Source organism: Morone saxatilis, unplaced genomic scaffold, assembly GCF_004916995.1.
Source record: "Morone saxatilis isolate NCDOM2014 unplaced genomic scaffold, NCSU_SB_2.0 Contig20, whole genome shotgun sequence".
Lineage (NCBI taxonomy): Eukaryota > Metazoa > Chordata > Actinopteri > Moronidae > Morone > Morone saxatilis.
In genome coordinates this window covers 22532506-22545046 of record NW_023339763.1, presented here as the reverse complement: position 1 = coordinate 22545046, position 12541 = coordinate 22532506, and the positions used below count along the sequence as shown (strand labels likewise).

The following is a 12541-nucleotide window of genomic DNA, read 5'->3' as shown; positions in this document are numbered from 1 at the left end:
TCTGGGAGATTTTAGTGTAATATTCTTCTGCTTAGGGCCTAAAATAATGCTGGAATTAGTGTGCGTTTAAGTACAAGAAGCAGAATAAACCCATCCAGTGAAAATCATACCACACTGTATAACTGGCAGGGTACACATTCATCACCACTTGTAGCCTAGATTCCTATCAAAGTCAAGTTATTTTTAGGTTGTGGGGTAAGCCAAATCTCAGCATCTGTTTGGTATTTTTGTTAGCTTTTCATGATGTTTGCCATACCGGCTTTTAGGCTGTCGGAACTGTTAGGACACAGTTACACAGGATTACAGTTGTGAAATACTAAAATGCAAATTAAAGGAGCTCAACGAGCAGAGCTGGGTGTTGGGATGTTGACAAATTAGGACCTTTTTTGGGGAAAATGTGGTTGGTTCCAAATATCCCTGCATGAGAGTATAAACTCACGCAGAGGGAAGACTACAGAAACACTCTTTCTGGAGGAGAAATGGTGGCCAATGTAGAACCAGCAAGGAGGTGTGTGCACACTTGCTTCATTACTCATCAGTAAGATGTCGGAGTGCAGCAGTGAGGATGACGGCTGATCCAGTATGCCAGCTACTGACTGCACATCTTATTTCAGCTGGTGATTGTTATGGTCTGCAGCTCATGGGGACTTATTCAAGAACTTCACGTTAATTAGATGTCCATGGAGAACAGGCAGTTTCTTCACCATATGCTACTGAAATTTGCTGTGTCTGTCTTTGTGTCCCAGACACCCCGCCATTCAATGATAGCAGCATTATATCCTATTTCTAGCAGCATGAGTGCGTCTTTGCTGCACCTCGCTGCACCTCAGAAATGTAATTTCAGCAAGGCACATGAGGACCCTTGTGCCACCAGACAGTATTTTAGTGCGGATTCAGCCCCCATATGTCCTCCATTAGCACCCCTAAAACCACTGTAGAACAGAGAGGTCACATGCAGTTCCTGCTGCTGGGAGAGTTTTCAATATGATCTTTCCATCCAGGTGATACGAATGGCGAGATGGTGTGAAATTGTATTTGGAAAATCTTAATGAATACTAAAAATACAGACCATTTCATCATCCTGACTCCATCTTCTTGAAAGGCATCTCTGTATCACAGCCCTGCTGTACTTTTAGAATCAATTAATTGTGTCTTGATGATGGTCTACCTCTGAAGACATGGCTTCCTAAACAAGAGCTTATCTTACACTTAAAGGTCCAGTTTGTAACATTCAGAATCCTTTGGCAGAAATATAATATAATATGTTTTCATTGGTGTATAATCACCTGACAATAAGATCATTGTGTTTTGTTACCTTTAAGAATGGCTGTTTTTATCTATAGAGGGATGGGGTCCCCCTTCTACAGAGGCTAGCCAATCGTTGAACTGAGTTTTCTACAGGAGCCCAGAACAGACAAACCAAACACACGATTTTTGCAGTGACCGTAGTTCTTTAATCAAGAAAATCAATGAGAAACCCCTTTTCTCAGCATTAGTGTGTTTTCCTCTAACTGTCCCTATTTTGTGTGTTTTAGAAAGAAAGTGGGAAATATATATTGAATATAATTCAGATTCAGGAACTGTATGACCCTAACATATACAAGAATTACTAGCTTCGTAGGGTCTTTTAAAAAAAGATTTATGTTTGATTTTTAACATACATGTTACTGTACTGTGGCTGCCTAGTGCTCCCAGTACTTAGGATGGGTCAAATGCAGGGAGTGAATTTCCCTATGGGGATCAATAAAGGATAATTTCACTAAATTTGTAACGGGACATTTGCTTTGTGGTTAGTGTTTTAATGCTGACTTGTAATAATAATAATAATAATAATACATTTTATTTAAAGGCGCCTCTCTGGGACTCGAGGACACGTACAACACAAAAAATAATAACTGTAACTGTAAGTGTCAAAATTAAATAAAACTGCTGCCTTACTTCCCTATAAAATCTCAGTGCTGTAATGGCAATACATACTAAAATGCCCATGGGGCTAAACAGATTTAAGTATTCCTGTGCAACTTATTTAATGCATAGTTTAACCTGAACAGTGGAGACAAGCGTCATCAGTGTTCACTCATGTTGTGTAATAAGCCTACAGGCCTTTTATTGCTCTCCAAAATCCCTATAAATGTATTTAAGGAGTTTTAGTCTAAAGTAAATTACATTTCTATGGTACAAGTTGGTTTTGCATTGTCTCTAAGGTATGCAGTAGAATATGCAGTAGCTCACCAAAATGAGATTTACAGAGGTGATATGGCAGCCAATCTTCCGGTCATTCTGATAAGTATCTCATTTTAAAAACAAGTGCAGATCTTTGAGGCTAATTCAGAGCACAGTGCTACAGGCTGAGCTCAGGAACACAGACTCCCTGTATACATTCACATAAAATGTACATTTACACCACTTGTAATGACTACTACACAAAACAGATGTTTCATAAATATCTTGTCACCCTGCGCTTGCTGTAATGTGTTTTAGCATCACCTCCCATTTCATGTTATCTACATGCATTATGTGCAGAGCTGCAAATTCACAGCCTGTCTGGCAATAGTGGTAGACAGCCTGATAATCTTCTGCCATCCCTGTAATCACCAACCCCTCGACTACGTCTGATATTGATCACGTTATTCCTACCGAACTGATCATTAACATGACTGGCAGTTACAACAAAGGGAAGAAAGCCTGGGCTCTTTCAAAGCTGAGCCCCTCTGTGTGCATTAAGAGCTGTGGACACTGAATGAGGGGAATTACTCCTCTTTTATCAGCTTTGCCCTTCTATCCTCAAAATGAACATCTTTCATTCATTTCTCTTTCTAATTACCCACACTCTGAGCCTATGTTGCTGGCAAGCATGTGCCTTCCAAAAGGTTGTGTGGCTGAGGGATTAGGTACGATCTCGTAATGTTGCTAATGGAAAGGTTGGCACAGGAATGTGAGCTGTATTTTTTTTTAATTTTTGGTGGGAAGGACACAGGTGCCCTTGCAGAGCGATGTGACGTGAGCGGACTGTGAATTTGCCAGGTGGCAGTGGAAGAGAGAATGAGAGAGAGAGAGCGATAGAAATGAAGACAGAGCAAAGCGGAGAGAAAAGGAGAGATGGATAGACTGAGAGGGAGTGGAGTCTACAGGGAGGCTGTGTCTATATACCAGAGCATCTCTCAGTGAATGAGACTGGTAGAATTTTCTGGAAGGCATTCGCTACAAAACCAAACGGGCCACGATGTTAGGGTTTGATTTGTGGATGAAACTAATCAGCAGCCAGGGGGAAAAATAGTTCCTTTTTTTGCAGGTTCCCTGGAAAGCACTATGTAATGAAGGTGGACCCCCCCCATGTCCACACACACTTACCCACACGCATGCACGTTGCAGTTTTTACACACATTCAGTCACTTAAGATACCTTTCGGTGTAAGATTTATAGGCGTAGTGATTGGCTTCATCACCCCCCTCCACCATTCTGCGGCACTGCCATTTGCAATGGTTGATGAGCCCCTCCGCCCTCTCAAACATGGCCGTCTAAGGGATTGGGGGTGGGGGAAAGGAGGAAAGGAGGGTGGGTGGCGTAAGGCACGCTGTCTCGGATCACTCCTCCTCCGCCTTCTTCATCATCTGCTTATGTTATCCATACACCTCTTCAGCCACTGTTGAAGGTCACTCTACATGCGTCCCCATTCACCGCTGAAGCCTGCTCCCCCTGCCACTTCACCTTTGTCACTTTCCACTAAAAAAAGTGAGTGAATGGACTGCCATACTTTATAGTGCTGCGTCAAAAGAGGCGGAGTAGGGAAGAAAATTCAATTTTTTGGGACCGGCATCGGGGGGGTGGGGACATGACGTGCTGGAGGGAGGAGGCTACCCATTGGCCGAGCGAGGTGTCAGTCCTGCGTGCTGCTGCAGACGGACAGGCCACTCGATGAATATGGATGAGAGCAGTGAAAAGGGTGATGCGGCAGGGAAGACCCCCCCCCTTCAAACCGATGCAGGCTTGAACAATGCGTGCCGTCTTTCACTGAAAACACTGAGAGCCTGCATTAGCATTTTCTCAGACAATTGAGGCTCTGGCCAGCTGCAGGCATGGCTCGGATGCTGCGGTGAAATATCTTTTTCTGCACCCACTGATGAATTAGACCTCGTAGAAAAAAGTCGACTGGCCGCATTCCTCAACACTACCATTGCACCTATGCCTAGGCTAATGTTAAGATCCCCTTTAGAGATTGTGCCCCGGCATTGATGGCGATCTGACAGAGGACTTGAGAAGCAGCAGATCTCAGAATGGGTAAGCCTCAAACTCTTTTTGTCTGACTTGTTGAATTTATCTATCATGTTAGGCTACGTGCTATTTCATACACCTAAACCTCATTTGTCCATTATTGCTCATTTTTGTTCCATCGTCCTTGCTGCCTGTCAGCAGCCGGTTAGTCTATTGAAATGCAGAATGGGTACTTGGAGGGGTAGTGAGAAGGAGGGAGGACGGTCACAAGGCATTTCCTCCTGACCCACCCCCCTTGAGTGACTTAACTAAACACATTTGGCTCAGCGTCCGTGTCTCTCCTCCAAGCCACCCTTCCAGTATTGGAAGCAGGGGTTTGAACTAACACCCCACTGGCTCGGCTTCCCAATGTGCCCCACTGCTCCCGTTCCCTGGCGGATTGCAGCAACAGATTGTCATGTTTACTCTACCACATGACGCCATTAAAACCTGTTACTGTGATCTCAGACACTAGGACAGAATTAATTATTGACTAATGACAGAAAACGTGGCTGCGAGGGTGATGGAGGGAATCTTAGTGGCTTCCTCCCCTGCTGGGTTCACTCCGGTTGAAGACGAAAAGAAAGTTACGCAGTGGGTTTTGGCTTGTCTGTCAACAACAGGTCTTTGGATGTTTGCAATCAGCATCATTCAATTGGAATTCTTTGTGTGGGTATCAGATATCTTGTGACAGGAGTGAGGGCTCAGAAGCTTTACGGTGACTGTGTCAGACATGCATGATCTTTATTTTTCCACCAAGGTCATTTTATTGTTATTGGTTGTGAGAAAAGCGGAGAGCTGACTGCAATATAGCATAAAAATCTAAAGATCAGGCAATGGCCACAGATGAACATAGATGGTTATGTGATGTCTGCGTAAAGGTTTATGTCCTATTTCTTTTCCTTAGGATAATCTAGAAAATGACATATTGACCAGCACCTGACATATTTACTAGCTTTTGATGGAGGTGTAAAATTTCATTTCATGTGTGAGCCTTCAGGTAAATGTGGGCATGATATGTTCTGGGATTTGGGATTGTCTCCACAACCATGGCTAATTCATCTAAATCAAAAGTGAATTCCATTAACAATCCTGTCATTGTCTGTATGTTTGTCAGAGCCATTGGTTATGGGTGATGTGCACGAAAACAAGTCTGTGTCTGAATGGAACATGAGGGGCATATTAATGCAATAAGGAGAAGAGCTAACATCTAGGCTGTGAAATCCCTTAATGTCACAGTGCCATGTTCATTCACATCTGAATCTAATGAGTGCATTACTGAGGCAACAGGTTGGTCTCAGTGCAGGGCGGTCCACCTCCATCCATCCGTCTTCCCTCCCCATCACACCGGTCAAGCCCCCATATTTGATACCCTCCACAAAACATAGGATGCAGTGACACAGCGAGTGACGTGACTGTGGCATCCGCGATCGAAAAATCACTATCATGCCACACTTCACAATCAGAAATCTCGTCCTGCAAAGATGGACAGTGCCTTTGATACATCTCTGCCCGCTCGAGTGACGTCACCCTTTAGGTAGCTGAAAAGGATCGAACATGACGTCATTGCATTGAAATCAGCATGCAGAGGAGATTATTTGTCCCAGTGCTAAGAATGCACCTGTACCAAGTGTTAACCATGATGTCATCGATATAATATTTGGAATTCAGTGGGGAATCACAGCCGCTCCACGTCTATAAATATAATACTTTTGATGTATTGTTGGCAGATTCTTTAATTATATTCGGGTCCATGCTCAATATGTGGTTGATTGCTTTTTACTAGATTAGCGCACTCAGTGTGATCAGGGTTTCTTGGACAGACACTTTGCTGCTGATTAATTCTTAATTAGCATTGTAGGAAAAGGAACTTTCCCAACTGAAAGGGGGAAACATGTTTGACTGCAAATTCTCCAAACTGATGTGCTGTCAATCACCGACTGCTACAAGCCACTGTAAGCCACAGAAGCCCCTTCCAAAATGGAGGAGATTTAGACCATCTTGGCAGCATAGTCTTTGAACAAATCTGTGGGATTGGTTCCCATATGTTCTTCTCACGTCTGTTAATTAAGAAGGATCACTCTGTAGTGGCATTCATGAACTGCATGGATAAGGACTTCATGTGTTTGCATTTAGTCCCTCTGTGTGTAACTTTCTTCCTCAGGAAACACAGGCTACGTTTTGCATTCAGGCTGAGGTGCTAATTCCACATTCCCTTTATTCACATGTGAAGAATGATTAGTAACACTGGACCTGGCTTTGTATTTAGTCAGAGGTTGCTAAAACTCCTTGAAAACAGTTAAAATTAGACCTCTGCAAAGGAAAGGAGGTCATCATTTACTCCACAGGAAATCTGGGACAGGACACAGAACATGTCACCAATCTCTGATAAAATGTGAATGCACTGAAAGCTACAAACTCGAAAGGCAAAATCTCCTTTCAGATACCTTCCCTTCACCAAAGGAATACACTTACAAGCTTATGTTATTGCCTTTCCCCATATATGTCACAGCTATGTATTGCCATTGTGAATTTCTGCTTATTCAGGATATTGGGGGATTGGGTCGCAGTGTGGTGTATATGACGATGTGCAGAGCTACTTTACGAGATGTGACCCTTTCCCACTTTGTGTGTCTCTCCCCCAGAGGAGGGTGAGTACTTCCTGAAGGTGCTGATCCCCAGCTATGCAGCCGGCTCTATAATTGGCAAGGGCGGCCAGACTATCGTACAACTGCAGAAAGAGACGGGTGCCACCATTAAGCTGTCCAAATCCAAAGACTTCTACCCAGGTAAGAATGGACACTTTGTAATTAAAATCGATGAGCATACAGGCTCATATATATGTATGTCTTCCAACTCATCACCCAGCTGAAGGAATGATGGAAATGCTTCGGTGCAAGAGAGAGGTTGATATGTCCACTTCATTTGGCTTCCCATGAGTAATTGCAGTCCATTAATTAATCACACACCAATCATAAACACTTTGAACTTGATTATGCTTATGTCCTTGAGGGACTAAACGTGTAGATAGATGTTACAGATTTGAGCAAATTTCAGCTTCACTTAAGTTGCTTGATTAGCAGGTTGCCCCCTTCACTGCATTTTCTCAGTCTCATGTCTGTGCATTAAAATAACTACCTCACTTGTCTGTAAAAACTGCATGGGGCTGCTATTTCACCCCGCAGATTCTGTGACGCAGAGGATGTAGTATAGCTTACATTGAATGCAATAGCCGGGCTGGAGAGTCTCACTCAGAAATGGCAACAGGAGAAGGATGCTCGTGCAGCTCGGTGACCCTTATCACACGGAGGGCGAAGCTGAACCATCTTCCTCCAAACACAAATGCCTTAGTGGAAGAGGAGTCTGGGTGTTTGTCCTTCATGCCTCAGAGGAGGCTTCAACCTGCTGAAAAATAACAGGTGCTGAGCGTCTCACTGCTTATTAGGTCCAGATGTTTTCTGTGATAACTGACGCAAGCAAATAATTCCTGTGTAGTAGTATACTTTTTATAGTCTATATATTTAGAACATAATTACAGCTGTAGATAGGAAATAGATAGCAATGCACATGGCCAATGAAATATGAGTAGCACAAAATATGCACATGAGAGTTACTACAGATTTTTTTAATTATAGGGTTCACAGTCAAAGACAGAGGAATATTGTCTCCCAGAAGTCTATGTTCCATCATAATGGCTACCTTTGTTATTGAATTTTTCCTGTCACCTCTGCAATTCCAGCTGAAAACGAGCCTTTAGATACAAAAGGACAAAATATTACATAAATCATGCGCAACATGGTTTGAATTTGACCTATTCTGTTGGGAGTTGCGTTTTGATATATTGGACTGACTGAACCGTGGCGGAGAATTACCGAGCAGTGGGGGAGAGGAAGAAGGGATGTGCTAGCAAATATTTTTCCTGCACTTTTTCGTCTGACATGTTTCTGTTAGCCATGATGAACGGACTAGTATTCGGAGGTGGCACGGCTCGAAATTCTCTACACACGAGGCCTTAAAGTATGTGTAAGGGAGTAAGCTATGGCTACTCCATTGGAACAAATGAAAGGAGTGATATGTATCCTTATTTCTCTCTTTGGATTGTGGATGTGTTCATAGGCCACCACCTGCTCTGCCCATCCCCCTACTCATTATCGTGATGAGTGAGAAGAGGAGTTCAGGGAGAGGGTGCTGGCAAGGATTTGATTGGGTGGTTGTTCTGGCCCACACAAGTAAAATGAAACGACTGCTACTGTACACTGCACAATAGCTGAGAGTGCCGCTTTCTGAGGAGTCAGTAGAGGCTAAACCTTTAAAAACTCTAGATGTATTAGGTACGGGCAACTTGGTGAAGTTGGTAACAGCAACATATAGACGTCAAGAAAAAAACCTGCCCTGAATGTTAGAGGCAAGCTGCTCGGCATGTCAAACTTATCAGCTACATCTGGTTTACCTTCCGTCATTGTTGAATCAGCTGCAATTTGGGCTAATATAGCATGCTAATGCTATTACACACAGTTCACGCCCTCATCTCTCATCCTGCGGCAGCCTGAGCACACTCCAACTATAGCACAATCGCACACTAGAGAAATCAAGGGGACAACAACCGATGCAGCCATTTTCTTCTGCAATCCTCTCTGTGATGGCTCAGTCTGAGACTCCCACCCACCTCACATCTCTCATCCGTCAGTGTAAGACATGAGACTGTGAATTCAAAGGTCCTGATGGGAAATGTACAACTGGGCCCTGCTGTGGCGGACTGAGATGGATGAGCAGAGATAGTGAAGGGTGTGGATGATGCATGATTGTATGTGAGCGAGGGGACAGGGGGGCAGGCCCAGAAATAGCCTGTTTCAATCTCTCTCTGTGGACATGACCCCTCTCCCAGCTGTACTCAAGCTGCTCCAACACACGCCAAGTTTCCTCTTTCCTCCTCCCCACTCACTGTTTCTCTCAGATTTGGTTCCTGGTAGTCGGGAAAGTTCAGGCCAGATAAGATGACATCATACCTCTCCTAAAATGTTGTTTGCATGCTTGCCTCCTAACACATCGGCACTGACTATCTTTTTTTATTATTATTTGATTTGAACCCATCTGAACTGTTGCATGGCTGGATCACTTGAGCCCCCATAAATGCAGCACGCCATGCATTCACCCACTCGCACTGTGCATTCAGCACATACACACACACACACACACACCTACTCACACCTACTTACACACATTCGCATATTTAAGCAGCTGCAGAGAGAGCCGTGGGAGTTCACGATTTGAACATAAACTTAGAAACAAAACTTCAAACCCTTTGCTTTGTGCAGCCGGCTCCGGCCAAGTACACGTATTGAGTTACTTTTCACAGCACGAACACATGAGGCTGTTGTGATGTCATAGAAACACTGGGTGTGTGTTTTCCATTATCTGATCATTAAAATAATACAATATGTGACCTCATACTGGAAAACACCACTCCACAGAGTATAAGGTGAGGTATTTGCTTCAAAAAGGATTAGAAAAAGAAACTGCTGCACTCTTGTACACTATGTCTGTATGCAGTATATACTCACTAATGCTCCCTATAGAATGACATCACGGACAAGGATTGCAAACTGATTGAAAATGCAGCTTTTTCATGTCTGTGCCTCCAGCGAACAAAAACCAGGGAGAGTAGTTGTTACACTGTAGTATTCTGAAGTATTGCTTAGTTTTATGGTGCTAATTTTGTGTTGGAGAGCAAGCCTCTCTGTTTTTATTGGGTATTGGATGTGTCAGCAATACGCAACAACCAAACAGCTGCTACAATATTTTTGTGATTGGCAAAGGTTAGTTGATTAAAAGGGCACCAGTTTTACAAATGGAGGTCAGTTTACTTATCCCAAGGAGTAGTACTATGATATAAACAGGGTTATGTGAGCTTGGGTTAGAGACCACAACGAAATCCTGTATTACAAACTAGAGGGCATTTGTTGGCATTTACAAGTCAGAGTATCTAATGAAAGACAATACTCAGTTGCTGCATGGGAAATACAGTAGATGGCATTTTTAGAGCTTGACCCCACACTAGGTATTAGAAAAGATTTTGACCATGTTTGTTTTAATTCTGTCTCTTGCGAGTCCCCAAACTTTATGGAAGTGCAATAGTAAATTACTAAAGTACCCCTTTAAATAACAAACATCTCCCCCAAACTAGAGTGCTAACAGAGCTGCTAACTAGTCATCATTAGCAGTTATACTAGCCAGTATTATCAGCCACAAATTGCAAACATATTGATTTAAAGGACCAGTGTGGATTTTGATGTTGAAGATTACAACCCCCTCTCCTCACCCTCCTGTTCCAAGCATGTAGAATAAACTACGGTGGCTGCAAAACCCACAATAAACACAAAAGGCCCTATCTAGACCCAGTGTTTGGTTTGTCCGTTCTTGGCTACTATAGAAACACGGCAACCCGTGGACATTGAAAATAAAAAGGGCTCATTCTAACGCAACAAAAACATATACATTCTTATATTCAGGCGTTTTACACTAATGAGAACATACAAATGAATATTATATTCCATTTCTGACCATAGAGCTTCCTAAATGGTACACATTGGACCTTTAAATAACCCCCAAACTAGTGGCTAGCATAGCTGCAAGCTAGTCATTAGCAGTTTAGACTCACAAGCCAGTCTCTAAGCACTTTGCTCAGTAACTTGGTAGGTGCTGACTTTTCCTATCTTCTGGTATCGTTAGACTATTAGCAGTTAAGCTAGCTACTTTTAGCTGCTAGCCAAACATAGTGATTTAATAAAGAAATTCAACAAGTGAGGAAGAGGCGTTTATTAGGAGGTAGAGATTAACTATTTCCTCCTTTTCTTCTACCACTAATGAAACAGAGTTAATATGCTGCCAGACATTTTCTTCGTAAGCTTCCTTTGATGATTCTTTTGTGTTGTGTTCACAATGGCTTGTTGTTTGCAACCAAACAAAATGCCTGATTTGCTTTTAATTACAGTAAGTTGTGTTCAATTCAAATACTAATGCTACCTGGGTATATCACTGACAATGCACTATTTTGGCGGTAAGTAAACAAAAAATGAATGCGCGTCACAAGTTTTTGCCAGGGGGAAATAATACAAGACGTACACCACTTGGCATCAATAACAGTGACTTTGGAACATTACAGTCAATATCACATTTGAGGAGTTCAACACTAGTTTTTTAGAGTCATCACAAAACCCGCCACAATCAGTATTAATCTATTAGCTTTATAGCTCCTCCTGTTGTGCATTGTATTATGATACGTAGCATCCGTCAACAATACAATCAGTAATCTTGCAGTTTTGCGAATGTTGTCATTTGTCACAGAATTATTATGGAGCTGAACTTATTGCACAGCCTCATCCACTGCACAGCAATATGTTCATGTGAATTTGGTTGTGTCATGTGACCACTATTTATATTTCAGTTCACATGTTGTTTTTTGACTGCTTCTCATCGCAACTCTATAGCCTCTCTTCCATTTGATTTGTATTTATTTATTTATGTTTTTTCGTGTATTAATGCACCACTAAAAATAGTACCCAACAAATGCAAATTTCCTACTGTTTGAGTAATCTTGGCCAAAAACTACAGTGGCCAGCTGTTTTAGGACATTACTTTAAACAAACGTATATTTGTGAGCCATTTTTAAAGATTTAGTGAGAATAGCTGGGGGCTGAGAGCCACTGACAGGAGGTAGTGAGCGAAAGATTTCGTTTCTGGTTTTGTTTTTTTCATGAGATGTGTTGACGTATACAGTAGGGCTGTGTATTAGCAAGAATCTGGCAATATGATACGTATCATTCATCATATCATCAATTCAATATATTGGCTAGGCAATACATTGCTATTTAATAAAACAAACAATTTTAGGAAAACTCACCATATAAAGAACACACCACCATATGCATAAAATCTGATCTAAAAAAAGATGACTTTTTTAATGCAACCATAACTGTGAGATCTGCATTTGTATTTATCACAGTGGCTGGACCGTCCAACATCATAGCCCTCAGTTTTTTTTTTCTTACACCCCTAGTATACAGTAATATCACACATTTTGAACCAGCCAGCCTTTAAAATGCCAGTGTTTGACAAAAGATTATGTGTAACGTCAAACAATCGTAGTTCTGATCAAAGTCCTACTCTGGAAGACAACACTTTGTGTCAGTATTCCTCCTAATAGTAGAGTCCCTGCTGTACTTTAATGCGACACAGACCTCAGATCGTACATTACTGCAGTCCTAAATGATGCACTTATTCCAAAAGGTCC

The 12541-nt window shown here is 42.3% G+C and overlaps 1 protein-coding gene across 2 annotated transcripts in view; it reads left to right on the top strand.

The window, feature by feature from the left end:
* The window catches only part of nova1 (NOVA alternative splicing regulator 1), a 23874-nt gene that overhangs the window by 1395 nt on the left and 9938 nt on the right, over positions 1–12541 (top strand). The window contains exons 1-2 of one of the 2 annotated variants that reach the window (XM_035666961.1): positions 4005–4278; positions 6897–7040. In XM_035666961.1, coding sequence (XP_035522854.1) covers positions 4275–4278; positions 6897–7040 — 148 coding nt within the window. In that variant the 5' untranslated portion in view covers positions 4005–4274. Of the gene's footprint in view, positions 1–4004; positions 4279–6896; positions 7041–12541 lie in introns of those variants that run through there. The other variant, XM_035666960.1, reaches the window with a different exon arrangement.